The sequence below is a fragment of the Carassius carassius genome, chromosome 34 (assembly GCF_963082965.1).
Source record: "Carassius carassius chromosome 34, fCarCar2.1, whole genome shotgun sequence".
NCBI classification, from domain to species: domain Eukaryota; kingdom Metazoa; phylum Chordata; class Actinopteri; order Cypriniformes; family Cyprinidae; genus Carassius; species Carassius carassius.
In genome coordinates, this window is record NC_081788.1 from 8,642,591 (window position 1) to 8,662,696 (window position 20,106).

General features: G+C 36.6%; 1 protein-coding gene across 1 annotated transcript in view; it reads right to left on the minus strand.

The window, feature by feature from the left end:
* The window catches only part of LOC132115111 (actin filament-associated protein 1-like 2), a 50,531-nt gene that overhangs the window by 3,059 nt on the left and 27,366 nt on the right, over window positions 1–20,106 (minus strand). The window contains exons 4-12 of the mRNA XM_059523512.1: window positions 12,558–12,654; window positions 12,144–12,358; window positions 11,114–11,290; window positions 10,381–10,473; window positions 9,983–10,076; window positions 4,698–4,912; window positions 3,394–3,497; window positions 3,119–3,242; window positions 2,098–2,188 (exon numbers count right to left, since the gene is read on the minus strand). Coding sequence (XP_059379495.1) covers window positions 2,098–2,188; window positions 3,119–3,242; window positions 3,394–3,497; window positions 4,698–4,912; window positions 9,983–10,076; window positions 10,381–10,473; window positions 11,114–11,290; window positions 12,144–12,358; window positions 12,558–12,654 — 1,210 coding nt within the window. The remainder of the gene's footprint in view (window positions 1–2,097; window positions 2,189–3,118; window positions 3,243–3,393; window positions 3,498–4,697; window positions 4,913–9,982; window positions 10,077–10,380; window positions 10,474–11,113; window positions 11,291–12,143; window positions 12,359–12,557; window positions 12,655–20,106) is intronic.

Below are 20,106 nucleotides of genomic sequence, written 5' to 3' on the forward strand. Positions count from 1 at the left end.
TGATCATTTTAATTCATCAAACAGTAACAAAAATCTAAATTTGGGAACTGTATTGTATGCAATTGTTTTTGTATAAAAGCCAACCACTTTGATATTAACTTATGAGCTGAGTTGTTTGTGTGTACTTTCCAATTTAGCTGTAATCACTGCACATCAGTTGAGATGACAATGTGTGGAAATCTTCATGACTTCCAGAAAAAAAAATACAAATACAGAATTTCCCTCTAATGCATGTGTGCCCGCTGTTGGACATTGTTAATAGGCATATTAAAATAATTTGAGCATGGAAAGTGTTTTAAGAGCGTTGTGGACGTTGATTCACTTTTCTACTTTTCAATCTCTCTTAATCGCCTCTCTGAGTAGAGCATGTTCTGGAAAGTTGGGTTCAAAAAGAAAACATGATATTCTGAGGATGTGTGTGTGTGTGTGTGTGTACACCACAAGGCTACATCCCTGCACCGCTTCCAAAACCACAATGGAGAAAAAAGCACCAGCCACCGCTGATCCCTACCAAAATGGGAGCAGGAGAGTGTTGCCCTCCTCTGCTGAGACAGTCCAGAGACCTCACCTCACATGCCCTAGAGTACACGAGACTATAAAACACATGCTCACATGCTCTAAACACAGCTCATAAACTAGCATTCAAAAGTTCAAGGGTCAATAAAAAAATAAGTGTTTTTTTAACACAGCAAGGATGCACTAAATCAACAGCAAAGACATTTATAACGTTTCTATTTCAAATAAAAGATGTTCTTTTAAACTTTCTATTCATCAAACAATAGTGCATTTTTTTAAATCACAGTTTCCACAAAAATATAAGCAGCACAACTGTATTCAACATTGATAATATTAATAAAAAGCAAAATCGCATTAAAAAAAAAAATCGCAAATCATCATATTATACTGATTTCTGAAGGATCATGTGGCACTGAAGACTGGAGTAATGACACTGAAGCTTTGATCACAGCATAAATTATATTTTATTTGTTTTAAACTCTAATTATATTAAAGTAATATTTCACTTTATTACTGCTTTAATGCATTTTGACCAATTAAATGTAGCCTTGGTAAGCATTCGTTCCTTATTAAAACCAACCCCAGATTTTTAAATAGCAGTATATGTCGACTACATCAGATTTCCCTCCTAAACGTATTTCCACAATTAAAATCCATATCTCTAAATGCCCTACTGACAGTACTAGGCCACTTCTTAATCATTCCTAGCATAAATATAATTTTGCATGGCACTTTGTGGTAAATGTTTCCATGATAAATACGACCAAATATCTCCACTGACCATCACCACACACACTTGGCACAGATGGGATTTCCTGCTAAATTGTGTTTTACAAACCTGATGAGAAAAACAACACCGAAAGCAGATCCATAATCATGATCAAATACATCAAAGGCAATAAAAACACCACATTGTGTCAGTTTGTGTATGAAAACATCAGCGCATCTAAACATGGCCTAAGAGTGTAATATCATAGGTTGTTATTTAGGTCACACTGGCCTTATTAAGCAAATAAAACAAGTGAAAAGGCATGTCGGCACAAAATGATGCTCTGCGATGTTATGCAAGAGCATGGAAAGTTGTGCTTTGAGCTCCGGCACTAGGCACTATATAATTATTTAGCACTGTTGAAATTAAAAGCAGATGTCCCTGAATTGTCAAGTATTTGCTGTGGATAAGGGAGTGAGGTGAGGGCAGCCGTATGTATTTTTTAATCACATGTTTTGAGCTCAAGTGTGAAATTTATGTTTGCTCACAGGAGTGGTCTGTCATATACATGTCAATGTAGATTACAACTTTCAACGGCTATTTGCATCTGTTGTTTTATTGAACAAATGCATTACCGTATTCCCAAAGATTTTATTAGAGAATAATGAGCTGGAAAGATATGAGGATGCTGATCTGCCTAAAGCATGAAAGTAACAGCAGTTTTAAAATGACTTTTACAACCAAGTTGGTGACAGAGTGAGAGGGACAATAAAGGGCAGAAAGTCGGATGAAACGAGAGAGAACTTAATGCACTTCATTTCTTATAAAAGTGCAACTCGGGATCAGCGGCTGGGGTAATATGACTGACTCACTGTGGTTGCTGAAGATTTCATTATTGCTGTAGCTGGCAGAATCCTTGGATGACACCGATTCTCCGTTTGCACCAGTGTAGGCTTTCTCAAACTGAAAAAATGGATGGAACAGATACGCTAGTTTGCTAGTGACTGTCCATGAATTCAAAACAACATCAAATCAAAATGACTTTATTTACAGTGCTATCATAGTGTACATCATGCATTTAAAAAAAAATATATATACAACTTTCATCCAAAAGTTGTTCTGAAACCTTTCTCATTTTAGGCTGATGTCACTAAACTTTTATTTTTCATCCCCACACCTGCAGCCTCAAATATTGTCTTGCATTCATTCAATATTGCATTCATTCAATATCTATACTATTTAGTTGAAATAAATAACAGTAACAAAAGTTGAAACTATTGAAAATATTGAATATAAATAAAAAAAAAAGTAATTTTCTGATCACCAACATGGCACGAATTGTGTCTCCCACATACACTATATTTCCAAAGTTTGGGTCCAGTAAAAATTTTTTATATCTCTTAGCCAATTCTTTATTTGTCGGATGAAAAAATACAGTGAAGAATGTAATTTATTCCTGTGATGCAAAGCTGAATTTTCAGCATCATTACTCTAGTCTCCAGTGATCCTTCAGAAATAATAATAATAATAATAATATGCAGATTTGATGCTGAAAACAGATAAGCTGCTACAGTTTTTTTGTATGTGGAAACTGATATGAATGAATAGAAAGATACAGTTCAAAAGAACAGCAGTTATCTGAAACTGAAACCTTTTGTAACATTATAAATGTCTTTACTGTCACTTTTGATCAAAATATCACTGTTGTAAAAAAAGCATTATTTTCTTTCAAATAAAATCGTTCTGACCCCAAACCATTGAATGGCAGTGCACAGCTACATTTCTTGTGTTGATTTAAAATGGCCTGACAATTAAATATTAACTGGTTATATGTAACTTAACTAAGCTGTAAACAAAACTAAACAGAATACACTTCTCTCTGCTGGACCGTACCATGTGCTCTAGTATGGAGGAGTTTGAATAGATGGGCTGCGGCTGGACTGATGGACCACACAGCTGCTGAAAGGGGTCATCCATGTACATGTTTGAGGTGGGAAACCTGCGGCTTTTCAGACCACTGAGGAACAGAGGAAACAGAAGAATGGAAAGAGGATGCGGAAAGAATGTGAGTATTTCTGTGAGTGTGTGTAGTTCAGTGAGTTATGCTCGGTTCATATGGAACACTGGCAGTAGACAGACAGCATGTGTGTGAGTGTGTGTGTGTGTACCTCAGTGACTCATGGCTGGTGTGTTGATATGAAGATCCAGCTGCAGTTGAACTCCCATCCTGCAGGAGCTGAACCCACTGCTCTTTATCATCTGCACAACTCGCCTGCACATTCACACACAAAGAATAACATCGACAGTCCTTCAAACTATAGTGACAACAGCTCACCACAACAAGAAATTAAAATAGACCACGTCATAACTGTTGCTGTACTGTATTGTGATACTGCTTCAATTTTATATATGATGAGGTACATGCGCAAAAGTACAGGAAAAAACACTAATGATTAAAAACGTTACTTGAAATAAAATAAACATTAACTGAAATCAAATTTAAAAAAATTATACTTACTTTATTATAGCTAGTTGCAGAAAAAAAACAATCAAATAAACCATAAACTATATATTGAAAAACCAATAACCACTAAAACACACAACAAAAACAAAATTACTAAAATTTTAACTAAATATAATATGAAAAAATAATATAAAACAATATTATCAATACATTCTTAAAGATACAAAAAGAATGCTGGGTACCAATATGGTACCATGACAAACATTTTTTTATGAAAGCACTATTGTACTTTTTGGTATTGTTTAAAATGTGATGTCTAAAAAACATTGTATTACCACAATATCACAATTCAAAAAAATCATGGTAATACCATGGTGTGTGTAGAAAAACATGGCACTACTGAGATACCATGTGCACAGTAAAGAAAATACTGCATGCTGATAAAGAAGATGTTTGCCTATAAAATGATGTGTGGGCAGTAAAATGAATTTTTAGAAATAATAACGTTTCAGCCCATCAATCTGATCGATTTCATTCATGCTGATGGATACCCAACATCTACTACACAGCATTTTGATTGTTAACGAAAGTTAAAACTATTAAAAATAGTTTTTAAATTTAATTTAAAATGGGAAATGATGCTTTGTCAACTAACTGAAAATAAGTTTAAGCTGAAGTACAAAAATTACTAAAAATTTTTATAAATAAATAAAAATAAAAACCCCTCAAAACTAAATATTAAAACTTGAAACGTATACTGCACGAGTATACAAATAATATTAAAATAAAACTTCCTCCTGCATACCAAAAAAGGAAACCTAAAAATAGTAAAATAGTAATAGTAAAAAATATTATTTCACTGAACATCACTGAACAAATACATTAATTTAACAACAAAACAAATTTTAGAAAAACCTCTTTAAGGTTACAGTTTCAGGTTATCATTTTTAACTGTGTAGCTTCACAGAGCTCCATGAGCGGTAAGCGGGTCTCGAATCATTACCGTACCTCTAGTACAGCCATCTGGTCCCCGTGCTGTGTGATGGTGATGCGGTAAGCATGTGCTGTATCCGGGCCGGGTCGCACCTCACTCCCTCTGAGCTGAACAGTGTATTGAGGGGTCTCTTCTGATGCCTCGTCCCGATACATCTTCAGGACCCCGTCCTCCACCCGACACCACAGACTCTGCCACTGACAGTTCATCAGTACGTTCAGGAAGCCCGCTAGGGACAGACAGACACACAAGTGTCCATATGCCTCACAATCATCTGTGTGCTCGGTTATATTTTCGCGTAGCTTATTACATTTTAAATTGCAACCTGGTGGTGTGCTTAAAGTTGAAGTGTTTAATAATTACAATGTATGAATATTTTGTACAATTGCAGCTGAAATACAAGTATACATTCAGTCCATTTTTTTTTTTATAAATCGGAGATACACTTAACAATATTACACTTTCCTATACTTTGCATACACTACAGAAAAGTTAATTTGGCCAATACTTTTTTGTAATCATTTGATTGAGATACTAAGTACAATTGTAATTTAGTATTCAAATCTATTAAATACTTTTCATTGGCTTCTTTGATGTAGTAATTAGGCCTATGTTTTAAATCTTACAAACAGGTTCAAGTTTATAGTCAGATTTTGGGTGAAATACCTTAGTGTAAATATTACATCTTTTTTTGTACACATTGCACTTAACCCACACAGAAACAGATAAACAACCGACTGGTTTTATTGATAATTATTCCAAGGTGTCAGAGAATTGTAAATTCATACTTGCTTCTCTTATAAGCCATTACCAGAATCAATACAATTTAAACACCAAGTCGAACAGCAAATGGAGCTAGTAATATATAAATCATAAGCATAAATCCATTGGTAGTGTAAACTGTAGTGTAAAAGTCTGTAGTGTACTTGAAATACAGTAAATTGTATATTTAATGTATAAATATTAATATAAAGACTTTAGGTGCATCCCAAATTGTGTATTTCTGCACTATTCTGTGACGTTTTGTAATATAAACAGTGTGAGTAGTGTGTTCAAACTGAAAATTCCAAAAAGAAATAGTGCACTTTAAATACACGGATAATGCACTTAAATATCCGGAAAAAATTAAGTGTGGAATGTTGGTTACTTCGTGCACTCAACTGTCCCAGCTTTAATTACGTAGTGAAGGGGGAGGGGCTATCAGACTCCGATGCTGAATGACAAAATAACCTTATATAATTCATACACTTTGATTGAGTACATAGTGCATAAAAACATAGTTAAGTGCATAGTGTGTCATTTGGGATGCTGTTTTTGTTTCGGCGGCGCTAACAAAACACTTGCTTGAGCACTTGTTTGACTCGCACAACACATTGGCTTTACCATGACTTGTTTAGGGTGGTGCTATCTGCTTACTGACAATTGTTTTCAAACCTTTTAAACTAGCTACTTAAACTATCTAGCCAAAACATTTTAAACAATCTACTTTTGTAATTCAGTTCAGTGATGATAGTGCTACAGAAATTCCACGTTTCAGCTTAAAACAAAGTTTGGTGAGTCTGCAATCAAAGGACACTCGTGCAAACCCATAAATAAACAAATAAACTTGTTTGAAGGTTTCCCTTTCATGTTGTTTGTTGATACACATAAAGTAGACATCTACACATGTCTCTAATCAGCAAGCACCCGTTTTCAATAACAAAACATAAAACATTTCTCAGCCATTGGTAAGATGTAGCCACTTCTAAGTTTCAACTAAACTTTTGATCTCCTCCAAAATCTCATCCACCTACTTCATTCAAAAAAGAAATAGCTTTCCTGCTTTATAAACAAATACACGCTCTTCTTCCATAAATGCTGAGCAGCTATCAAAAAGTTCACCCATATATTTATAAAACCAAACTTCTGAGGTCATTGCTGTGGTTGTCACCCTGGTGTCAAAGGTGACAATCAAATCTCACAGGAATCTGTCCACAGACAATGGCACAGTGTGGAAAACACCCAGCCTGTGTCCTGTGCGGCATGCAGTGAATTTAGCCCCTAATGAATAACACCAAAACACTAGCGAGTGAACAATGCCACAGTGTGCTAAAAGCAGCACTTGCACAGATGTAACATATGCAGACCTTCTCCACATATGGAGCATAAAGCATATGCTGTTGGTACACGTCTTTAATTAGAAACAGCATTAGGTTATGGAATGACAACAAAGAACTGTGGGAAATGTATCCATTAAACACTCAATAAAATCAAACCTGACGCTATTTACATTTTTTACATTTTTTCTGGTTTAATGGTGAATGATTCATAACCGCAAAAATATTGCCTTCATAATTCTTTATCAAAATGCAATGAATCATAACTTGGTTGGCTTGTGTGTTTAAAGTCGTGATGTAAAGGAAGTGGTTTGGATGCACAATTGAAATAACCTAATTTCTCCTCTGAAACAACTTTCCTTTATGGCTGACATCACAAAGCCAAATACTGTATTTATACCAAGATGGTCTACATGTGTTATTATGAAGGTGAGAAACTACAACGTGCAATATGGCAGAATAGGTCCCGCCCTATACATAAAAGAACCAATCAGCATTTATATCACTGTAGCTGCCATCAGAAGCTACTTTTAAATACTTTTACACTGTTTTCTTTTGAAGTCTGCAGATTAAAGTGATCTTGCCAGAACAAGATTTTGACAGAGGGAGACCCTCCTGGAATATGAATTTGAATTTGAGAGTGGACCCACGACAGAAAGGAACATTTCTGGTATATCACCATTTTAGATCAGCCAACTTCAGATAGAAGTTGGCTTTTGATTTCTGGACTAGCAAATACCGTATGGCTGAAGAGTGAACTGACTTCCAAACTTGTGGTCAACTGATATGGATTTTTTGATGGCCAATATAAAGTCAAATTTTTAATATCATCTTGAATTCAAATGTTTTATATAATTTAATTATATTACATAACACAAGCATATTATATTTACACTGAACAAATTTATAAACGCAATACTTTTGATTTTGCCCCATTTTTCATGAGCTGAACTCAAAGATCTAAGACTTTTTCTATGTACACAAAAGGCCTATTTCTCTCAAATATTCTTCACAAATCTGTCTAAATCTGTGTTAGTGAGCACTTCTCCTTTGCCGAGATAATCCATCCATCTCACAGGTCTGGCATATCAAGATGCTGATTAGACAGCATGATTATTGCACAGGTGTGCCTTAGGCTGGTCACAATAAAAGGCCACTCTAAAATGTGCAGTTTTATGCCACAGATGCCACAGATGTTGTTTTGAGGGAGCGTGCAATTGGTATGCTGACTGCAGGAATATCCACCAGAGTTGTTGCCTGTGAATTGAATGTTAAAAGCCATCTCCTGGGACCAGCCACCCAGACAGCTGCTGCAACTATCAGTTTGTGTAACCAAAGAATTTCTGCACAAACTGTCAGAAACCGTCTCAGGGAAGCTCATCTTCATGCCTGTCGTCCTCATCGGGGTCTCGACTTGACAGTAGTTCGTTGCTGTAACCAACTTGAGTGGGCAAATGTGCACATTTGATGGAATCTGGCACATTGGCGAGGTGTTCTCTTCACGCATGAATCCCGAATTTTCACTGTAAAGGGCAGATGGCAGACAGCGTGTATGGCATTGTGTGGGTTATCGGTTTGCTGATGTCAATGTTGTGGATCGAGTGACCAATGGTGGCGGTGAGGTTATGGAATGGGCAGGCGTATGTTATGGACAACAAACACAGGTGCATTTTATTGATGGAATTTTGAATGCACAGAGATATTGTGACGAGATCCTGAGGCCCAATGTTGTGACATTCATCCACAACCATCACCTCATGTTGAAGTAAAGTGACATTCAGCCAAGTATGGTGACCCATACTCAGAATTTGTGCTCTGCATTTAACCCATCCGAAATGCACACACACAGAGCAGTGAACACACACACACACTGTGAGCACACACCCGGAGCAGTGGGCAGCCATTTATGCTGCGGCGCCCGGGGAGCAGTTGGGGGTTCGATGCCTTGCTCAAGGGCACCTAAGTCGTGGTATTGAAGGTGGAGAGAGCACTGTACATGCACTCCCCCCACCTACAATTCCTGCCGGCCCGGGACTCGAACTCACAACCTTTCGATTGGGAGTCCGACTCTCTAACCATTAGGCCACGACTTCCCCGCAAAATGGTAATGTTGCAAGGATCTGTACACAATTCCTGGAAGCTGAAAACATCCCAGTTCTAGCATGGCCAGCATACTCACTGGACATATCACCCATTGAGCATGTTTGGGATGCTCTGGATCGGTATATACGACAGCGTGTTCCAGTTCCTGCCAATATCCAGCAACCTCGCACAGCCATTGAAGAGGAGTGAACCAACAGGCCACAGGCCACAATCAACAACCTGATCAACTCTATGTGAAGGAGATGTGTTGCACTACGTGAGGCAGATGGAGGTCACACCAGATACTGACTGGTTTTTGCAAAGCACCCCCCCCTCCCCCGGACCACCCAATACAGTAAAATTGCACATTTTAGAGTGGCCTTTTATTTTGGCCAGCCTAAGGCACACCTGTGCAATAATCATGCTGTCTAATCAGCATCTTGATATGCCACACCTGCGAGATGGATGGAGTATCTCAGCAAAGGAGAAGTGCTCACTAACACAGATTTAGACAGATTTGTGAACAATATTTCAGAGAGATAGGCCTTTTGTGTACATAGAAAAAGTCTTAGATCTTTGATTTCAGCTTATGAAAAATGGGGGCAAAAACAAAAGTGTTGCATTTATAATTATGTTCAGTGTATATTTGTTTAACAAAATATTTACAAAACTAATTAGAAGTAAACATTTTTCAATTAAAAAAAAAGTAACATTAAAAATCAGTAAAAAAATAAAATAAACAAACAGATTTATACTTGAGATGGCAACTTGAAAGTGCAAAAAAGTAATCCTTTTATGGAATTTTTAAACATAAATAAAGAGTTTAAAACATGAACAAAAGGGAAGTAAACACAGTAACCAGTAGGGAACTTGAAATGTGCTCTGCTGCAGAATTTTTTGTCGATGTTTATGAAGTTTTTTCATCATCCAATTACTCCCTAAAGAAATCAAATTCATGCCATGCACTTACTTCAACTTTCATTTTTGAGCTTTCATTGAGAAATGTTGCAAGCAAGACTCAAACCCACATGTCCTGCATGTGCACCACAGCTGAATGCCTAACCACTAGGCCCTTTTTTCTTACAACCTCCTTAGTTGCAAATGCAAGTATGCCTGCTCACCTAGGTCTTTGTCTTTGATTTCCACAATCCTAACTGCAGATGGAAGACTTGAGATTTTCTCTTCATCCGAGTCCGTATGGAGGACAGTACTTGACTAAAGCAAGAAAGAGATATTGTAAGAACTCACTAAAAGACATTAGAAAGCCTAAAATGTTCTCCAGGACAGGTAATCAGTCCTTTATCTACAAATTAGCTTAGGATGGAACACAAGACTTTGTGTTAATAAATTTAGTACATGGCTCAGGTCATCAGGAAATTCATGAAAGATACTCTGTGGAATGGATGTGACATCTGTAACATCTCATTCAGAGAAATGAAGTTATGCTGTTACTCTCTTGCTGTGTCCATTGCAATTGATAATGTTGTTAACATAGAAAGCAGAAGCTGGCATGATTTACCCTGCAAGAGTCCAGCCTCTCGCTCCTCAGGATGGATGAAGAGCTTTGGGATTCAGGCTCATAATAAGAGGAGCCGCTCACTTCTTCTATTATCTACAAATAAGACATACAAAAAAAAAAAGAAAAGAAAAAGAAAAAAAAGCACATCAGGTTATTTACAGGTTAAAGTAATAATGAAATAAAAATACACATTGTCTATTTTTTAAATGCATGTTATAGATCTTATTGTAAACAATAACATATCTGTGCATTTGTTTGATTTAAAAAAATGTTTTGAGCTCACGTAAATTTGTTTTTGAGTGTAAAGCCACATTACAAACAATGCATAGAGACAAGTCTCACCGTACATTAATCATTACAGTAATGTACAAAACAACAAGGAAGAAAAGTTCTGTCGCTACTTCCATTTAATCACAAGTTTAAAGGTATAGTTTACCCAAAAATGAAAATTTTGTCATAATTTACTCAAGTTGTTCCAAACCTGTATGAATTTTCTTTATAACTTTCTCCATTGTATTTTTTCCATACTATTGAAGTCAATGGCTACCGTCAACTGTTTGGTTACTATCATTCTTCAAAATACATGTATCTTCTTTTGTGTTCAGCAGAGGAAAGCAAGCCATACAGGTTTGGAACAACTTTAGGATGAGTAAATGATGACAAATATTGCATTTCGGGGTGAACTATCCCTTTCAGTTTAAGATAATTGTAAGTGTGTTTAGATTGGTCAGACCTTCCTCCACTCTTCGGCCTGCGTGCTGCTATGGAAGCCCAAGATAATGGTTTCAGCACCGGCCACCACCTTCAGCTGGTGCTGCATCTTCTTACTGTGATTGGACTTGTAGACCACGTAGCAACCCGTGAGGTTTAGCTCCAGCAGTGGCTGCAGGTCTTTAGCACACTTAAAACACTACCAGGGGAAAATATATATAATATACTGTACAGTTACTTAAAAGAGTATTTATTAGGGATGAATATACTTTCAAAAATAATACTTAATTGTGAAGTCAAAGTAATGTTTTCAGACATTTAACTGCATTTTAGTTACAATTAAATGATAATACTTCATAATTAAAATGTTATTTTCATTAGTGCTTTTTTACCCACTTAAATTGAACTTAATTACTTAAGTAATTTTATAATTAGTTTTATTGTCTGTTGAAATATGGTTAAAGTGTACTGCTGAATGTACTAATAAGCATTTATTGTAATATACTTCAGTGTCATTTCTATCGAAATTTGTATGCCATGCATTTAAATATATTTGTAATTATACACTGGTAAGGATCAAGTTGCATTGATTTATGTTAACTTTAATAACACTACAGTTAAAAATATAATCAAATACTTTACATGTGCTGAAGTATGTTAGTCAACATCAAAATAATTTCAGTACATTAAGGTGGCCTTTTCTTTAATTTGAAATCATATTATCTGCAAGTACAGTTTAAAAAAAACAACAACAACACACTTTTAATTATCATCAATATCATCAAATTACACCAAATACAAAAACAGAAAAAAAGCTGGTTTCTGACTTTTCCTGTTATACTGTCACTTCAAAACATTTTTTAAAGATTTGATATTGCTCTGAAAGACAGATGTGACACGTCGGTGTATTAAAACCTTCAAATACTCAATTTGTGTCATGCATACTTTGTAGCATGATTTTAACTGGATGTATAACGTACTACCTAAGAGCACATGAATGTGTAGACAAAAATGCAAAGCCGTTTGGAAAAGAGTCATATGAAACCTCTTACCAGTAGTGAGTTTTGCTTAATAATGAAGAGCTGGCGCGTCCACTGACCCAGCCACTTCTTCTTCCAGAGGTAGCCGCAGATGCGTGACTCTGGCACGGGTCTTAAACACGGCTGAGAGGAGCTCCACTGGATGTAGTGAGCTCTGTCCTTCACAAACTCTTCATCATCCTCCTCACCATACGACTCGTAGTGACTGCTGTCTGAATCCACCTTATCTGAGGCAAAGACAGGTATTTAGCATTACATGTGGATGTCAGTTGTTTCATTAAACTGCTGAATTGTCTCGCGTCCTATATAAGAAATTAAGTAGGGAGGTTTGGAATGATATGAGGTGAGCAAATGACAGAATTTCATTTTTGGGTGAACTATCCCTTTAAAAAATGAGCTGTTATGTCTTATAGTAGTCACACTGACCTGTAGACTGACTGGCCAGAACAAACGGTTCTGCTACCTCGTAACAGTCCTCGTCCTCTAAACATGGGGCATGTGGGGGAACAGCAGGACTCATAGACTGAGAACACACACACACACACACAAAGAAAACCGTTAACTGTATTTTCAAAGAACACCATTGACAATTTTGAAAGAAATACAGTAAAATCAGCTATATTGTGAAATTTTATTTTAAATGACTGTTTTCTATTTAAATACATTTTAAATTTTATTTTATCTGGATTCATCTTAGATGAATAAAGGTTAAATAGAACAGCATTTATTTGAAACATAAATCTTTTGAAATATTATAAATATTTTTACTGTGATTTATGGATAAATGTAATGCTTCCTTGATCAATAAAATTATTGTTTCTTTCAAAAATAAAATTACTGACCTATATATATATATATATATATATATATATATATATATATATATATATATATATATAGATACACACACAAACACACACACACACACACACACACACACATGGCAGCAACTCGTTATCTAGATGAAGACGACTTGCTGAAATTTAATCCGAGCATCAGAATAGGGAAGAAAGGGAATTTAAGTGACTTTGAACGTGGAATGGTTGCTGGTGCCAGACAGGCTGCTCTGAGTATTTCAAAAACTGCTGATGTACTGGGATTTTCATGCACAACCATCTCTAGGTTTTAAAGAGAATGGTCTGAAAAAGAGAAAATATCCAGTGAGCGGCAGTTGTGTGGACAAAAATGCCTCATTGCTGTCAGAGGAGAATGGGCAGATTGTTTAGAGATGATAGAAAGACAACAGTAACTCAAATAACCACTTGTTACAGGTATGCAGAATACCATCTCTGAATGCACAACATGTTGAACCCCGAAACTGATGGGCTACAGCAGCAGAAGACCACACCTGGTGCCACTCCTGTCAGCTAAGAACAGAAAACAGAGGCTACAATTCACACCGGCTCACCAAAACTGGGCAATAGAAGATTGGAAAAATGTTGCCTGGTGTGATGAGTCTAGATCTCTGCTGTGACATTCAGATGATAGTGTCAAAATTTGCCGTAAAAAACATGAAAGCATGGATCCATCCTCCCTTGTCTCAACAGTTCAGGCTGGTGCTGGTGTAATGGTTTGGGGGATGTTTTCTTGGCAGACTTTGGGCCCCTTAGTACCAATTGAGCATCATTTAAACACCACAGTCTACCTGAGGACTGTTACTGACCATGTCCATTCCTTTATGACTACAGTGTACACATCTTCTGATGGCTACTTCCAGCAGGATAATGCACCATGTCACAAAGCTCAAATCATCTCAGACTGGTTTCTTGAACATGACAAAGAGTTCACTTTACACAAATGGCCTCCACAGTCACCAGATCTCAATCCAGTAGAGCAGATTTGGGATGTGGAGGAACGGGAGATTCCCATCATGGATGTGCTGCCCACAAATCTGCAGCAACTCTGATACTATCATGTAAATATGGACCAAAATCTCTGAGGAATGTTTCCAACACCTTGTTGAATCTATGCCATGAAGAATTAAGGCAGCTCTGAAGGCAAAAGGGGGTCCAACCCAGTACTAGCAAAGTACTACCTAATAAAGTGGCCAGTGATTGTGTGTGTGTGTGTGTGTGTGTGTGTGTATATATATATATATATATAGGGATAATTAACCCGAAAAGTTTTTGTGGAATGTTCTTAAACAAACAAGTGCTGGGCCTCATTGACTTCCATCATATTTTCCATACTATGGAAGTCAATGGCTATCAGCAACTGTTTGGATAACAACGTTCTTTAAAATGTCTTCTTTTGTGTTCAACAAAAGAAAGAAATTCATACAGGTTTGAAACATCTTGACTACATGATGATAGGATGTTCATTTTGTTTAGTCAATTTTGACAATATAAAGTTATGAACATCCTCATGATAAGAACAGCCCTGATATAAAGAGCTATATGCTGCCCGGGCAAAGTTCTAGCTTATTAAGCGACAGTGAAGACTACACAACCAAAATCTGCACCCTGATCAATCGAGAGTTGAAAAAAAAAGGCAAAAGCAGAATTTTTCAGAAGTCCTGTACTCTTCAATTCCCATGGGTCCTAACTTTACCTTTTCTTATCTCTTTAAGAGTCAATAGAAATAATTTTCTTGGGAAATGCATTGGCATCAATTCAAGAAAACAATAATAATAAAAAAAAGTTTTTACTGAAGCACAATTGAATGTAATTAAAAAATGGTTAATTCAAGCTTTTTAGTGAACTGATTCAGAATATTTGAGTCTCTCGGATGAAACAATATCTTCACCATAAACCAGAACTGCAAGAATAATGACAGTTTGCAAACAGGTTTCCCAAACCAAATAAATTAAATGTGAATTTAAATTTAATTAGCCACAACTCTCATTAGGTGTTAACTAAAACTATTAAAAATTGTTTTCATTGACTGACATAAAGTTCAAATAAAATATAAATATTAAATGAAAAACCTAAGCTAATAAAAACTTAGAAATTAGAAATGTTGCCTTGTTGTTGAAGTACTAAAACTACAAACACTAAAACAAAAAAATAAAACATTTAAAAAAACGAATAAAATAACAAAAGCACATAACAAAATTATTACAACTACACTGTTAACTGAAAATATAAAAATAAAGGCTAATTCAAAATATAAATAAGTACTATAATAGTATATCTATCTATATAAAATTAGCCAATAATTGGTGTACTTCTATCTAGGATCGTAAAAAGCATTTTAGCATCAAAATTACACACTTAACCATTATTATCAACAACAGACTGAAACGGACTAACTTGACGTGTGTAAATGATGCCTTTATATCCCATGTTCAGTTCAGTGTCTGTTTGTTGGAAGGTGGGTGTTTGACTGAAGAATTTCAGAATGTTAATTAAATCTTTTCTTAGTGTTTCTTCTCTTTTATCTCCTGCATTTTGGTTCTTTCTGATTCCCCTCTCGGGCTGTTGGGGGAGGCGTGGTTGGGTTTGGGAGCACAGCCTGTACAGCTCTGGGGATCAGACACATATCTGTGAATGAAAGATGAAAGGGGTTTTTGTGTGTTCACGAGTATGTGATGGATCGAGGGATAGAGACCAAGAAAAAAATATAGATGCAAGAATGGAACACATTTGTAAGGGACGCCAAAAGCTAAAAGAATCAAAATGATAAGAACCAAAAAATGTACGAAACTAGAAAAGAAAAACTATGAAAGGAGAAGATGTGAATTGCAGTATGCAGCCCATTTGGACTTTAAAGAGGGAGCAAACCACCATTCCTGGAAAATGCATCATTGCAGATTATGTGCCAAAGAGAAGGAGGAGAAGTAAAAATTGTGACAAAAGAGAAAGTAAAAAGGTTTGTGGAACTTCTATAATGGGTAGTGGACACAAGAGGGGTCTTGAATGCGCACTAAGCCCCTTAAAACATTCACTGCACATTCCACATCTCTGTCTCTCATTAACCATTATAAAACTGAATGAAGAGAGTTTCATTGCTGTCATCGCACAGGCAAACACACACATCCTAAAACATGCAGGTCATTTTAACCGTGTCAAACTGAGCTTGTTACATTACCTCATGAAGCACAGGAGGAACCAATCTAAGCGTGTAAAACCCCCACCTCTTACTGAACCACACACACAAACCCACCTTACATAAAGACTACTGGAAGAATGCATTACACAGGACCCATATCTCAGCTACAGGTGTGCACAGCAAAATTTCATTGGGGATGCAAAAAATATCAGTCCCATATTGGTTAACCCTGTGGGGTCTGAGGGGGTTTGGGGAAGTTTGATATGCCCTCAGATTTGTGTTTATTTCAGTTGCTTATAAACACATTAATGGCTAAAGTCTGTATTCAGCACAAACTGGGCTAAAATAATATGTAAGTGGCATGTTTGTACAAGTTTGTAGTTTTGAGAAAACAACATTTATGTGTGTTTATTATATATTAGAGATTTTGAATATAGTGTTATCAATCTGACATGTAGTTGTGCTCTTTTTCTCCACTTTTGAATTTAGATTACCCATCTAAGTAGCTAACTTAAAGTTAATCTTTAGTAACACTGAAATAATTCAATAACACTGTTAAAATGTAATCTTTAACAAAACTTAATCTAAAGCCAGGCATGCTAGGGAAAATGTAAGCACACCTCTCCTTTTGCTGTTTATCCTCATGGGCCTTTGTTCACCCCCGAAGCTGTATGAGGCACTTTTTATGATGAATGGAATGGAATGCAACATCCACTGAATGCCGTTAAACAAATTGGCAGATCAAAGACCATTTTTAATATAACTCTGACTGGATTCGTCCGAAAGAAGAAAATCATATACACCTAGGATGCCTTGTGGGTGAGTAATTCATTGGCACATTTTTATTTTTAAGTGAACTAACCCTATAATTGTTTTAATGAAAACTAGTTTGGGACTGCTATTTAATAGCCTTACCTTATAAGCTGTTTAATTACCACTATTAGTCATATTCTTAGAATGTATGTGTATGTCAAATATATATATATATATATATATATATATATATATATATATATATATATATATAAAATGAGTAGTTCAAATGAATTCTGATTAATAGAAAGTTCAAAAGAATATAATTTATCTGAAATAGACTATTAAGAACTATTTGTAACTTTATAAATGTCTCTACTTGTCACGTTGGATCAATGTATCCTTGCTGAATAAAGTACTAATTTCTTAATACCCCTTTAAATTTCTTAGACCCCAAATGTTTGAATGGTAGTGTATATTACTTTTATACTATTATACTATAGATATCATAACATATATATACATGTTGCATATCTAGGAAGACCAGGAATATGTATTAAGAAAATACGGTAAAATAAGTAAATAAATAAATGGGGTCAACAGCAGATTTTATGATAACTTCAAGAGCTACTATGTAAATGGTTTTTCCCCCGCTCATTATCAGAGCAGTGTATACTCTATACTCTCACGCACACCAAACACCCGTAACATTCAAAACATGCATACATGCCCAATCTACGGGCTCAGAGTGCACATGCTCATGGGACTGCGATTGTCTGGTTGGCATGGAAACCCCAGTATTTTGGCGCACACTTGGCGGGTGACCTCATCCCTCCCACAACTCCCAGGAGATCCTCCTTTGCACCATCTGACTTCCTTCCCTCTGTGCGGTTGTTCTATCTGTTCATCTCTCTATCTCTCCATCACTCTCCTGTCTCATGCAGACAGCAATAATTATCCTCCTAAAGTCCTCTTCCTCCACTCTGCTTCCCTTCCAGCCAATTACAAGGCAGCGTTGGGTCACCAAAACAGGCCTCTCGCTTAAACATGGCATTTCCTGTTAAAGATAGGGCCCGTCCCCCTCACTTCCTTCCCCTAAATCTTTTCAAAAAGGCTTTTGATTTTGCTCAGGGTTCTGAAATTAGGTGAACTTCCTATTGCACTTAATTGCTGTGATCTAGAAATGTCCATGCTGGGTGGTTAGAAGAAAACAGAGCAGAGGAAATACAGTGATGTCATTAGAGGAACATTTCACCTGAATCACAATTCTGCCCTTATTTATTTAGTGAAATCAAAAATTCTGAAGACATTTTGCAGCACATTTCATGTCATAGTCATCATGTGCCGCGTTTCACCGAAATAACCCGGAACATTTGTACCAGGAACTTTTTTTCCCAGGAACTTTTTTCCCCCCAGACCTGTTGCTTTCTGCGTTTTCAACGCGGTGTAAAGTACCGGGAAGATTAGGCAAATAGTCTGGTGACGTAGGTCTGCGCGCGTTTCTCAATACGAAGTATGCTGATTTTGGACGATAGTTCAGACTTTGTGCAAAAGAATATAATTTATCTGAAATAGACTATTAAGAACTATTTGTAACTTTATAAATGTCTCTACTTGTCACATTGGATCAATGTATCCTTGCTGAATAAAGTACTAATTTCTTAATACCCCTTTAAATTTCTTAGACCCCAAATGTTTGAATGGTAGTGTATATTACTTTTATACTATTATACTATAGATATCATAACATATATATACATGTTGCATATCTAGGAAGACCAGGAATATGTATTAAGAAAATACGGTAAAATAAGTAAATAAATAAATGATTAGGCAAAGATTAGGCAAATAGTCTGGTGACGTAGGTCTGCGCGCGTTTCTCAATACGAAGTATGCTGATTTTGGACGTGCATCCTCGATAGTTCAGACTTTGTGCATTCGACTCGGGAGTGTAATGTCCGCGACGACGCAAATCCGGTAAATCTGCAAACAGCAGCTAACCATGGCTATGGCAACTTTCCTCTCTGTATATTTACAATAAAACAAAATAGGATATCAAATACCACTGCCTCCTTTCGTTTTCATTTAAACATAATAACAGCTGCAGAAATGTACTTAGTTCAGGGATATGTGTATATATACAGCCATTACAATGAAACGAAATATTATATACATTTGCCTTTTTATTTTCATTTTAACATATAGATAAATTGAATACAGACCAAAGATAACCTGTTAGGTTTACCCAAAACAAATTATATTTTATGTTTAACCGCTAAAGAGACATCAAAGCCAGCGGCACATATCAGCAGGTCTAGCAGAGGTGAGGCTGCTCTCGGCGGATACATGATCACGGATCTCTCACTGATCGTGTGGAGCTCACTTCTCCGAGATCGGCAAAACACATTTTTAAATAGGCGCTGTCTTTATAAATAAACCACAGATTTGAGTTTTAAACAACGACATACTCGCCTGAAATACTTTAAAAATTACATTTCATGACACAATAAATGGTAGTTGAACCCAACCAATGCTGCGTGAACTCAACCAATCAGGATGTTTAGCACCCAAGCCCCGCCCCCGAAAGTCCTGGAACTTTGAAAAACCTCGCCAGCAGGGACTTTCTGAGGGGCATTTTTTTACCCGGAACTTTATTTAGTTCCTGGTTCTTGCGGTGGAAACACACCGAGTACCAGGCCAAAGTCCCTAGTTCCTGGGTAAAGTTCCTGAAGTGGAAACGGGGCAATGGTTGTCAAGAAATAAATAAAAAAAAAATTCAAAACACAACTATACTATAAATAACGTCTCAGGTTACGAATGTAACCATGGTTCCCTGAGAGGGAACGAGACACTGCGTCCTCTAGGGGTCGCTTTGGGGAACACCTTGTCGTGACCCGTGTCTGAAGCATACTTTGAAAAATGCCAATGTGTTGGCTGGCGACAGCCTCTGACGTCACTACTAGCGCGACTATAAATACGCGCCAGTAGGACACGTCACTTATCTTCTTCGTGAAGCTTGCGTCCGAAGCATGGCAGGGAGCTAGAGGACGCAGTGTCTCGTAAAATATAGGATTTTAGAAAGAACGCAGAGTACTAGCGTGCGAACTTACCACAGTGTGGATTTCAGAAAGTGTGCAAAGACTTCACGTGCACACTTACCATAGCATGGATTTACAAATACTGTTCTAAGGAGGGGCTCTTGTGGCACTCTGATAGAGCAGCTCATAGATGG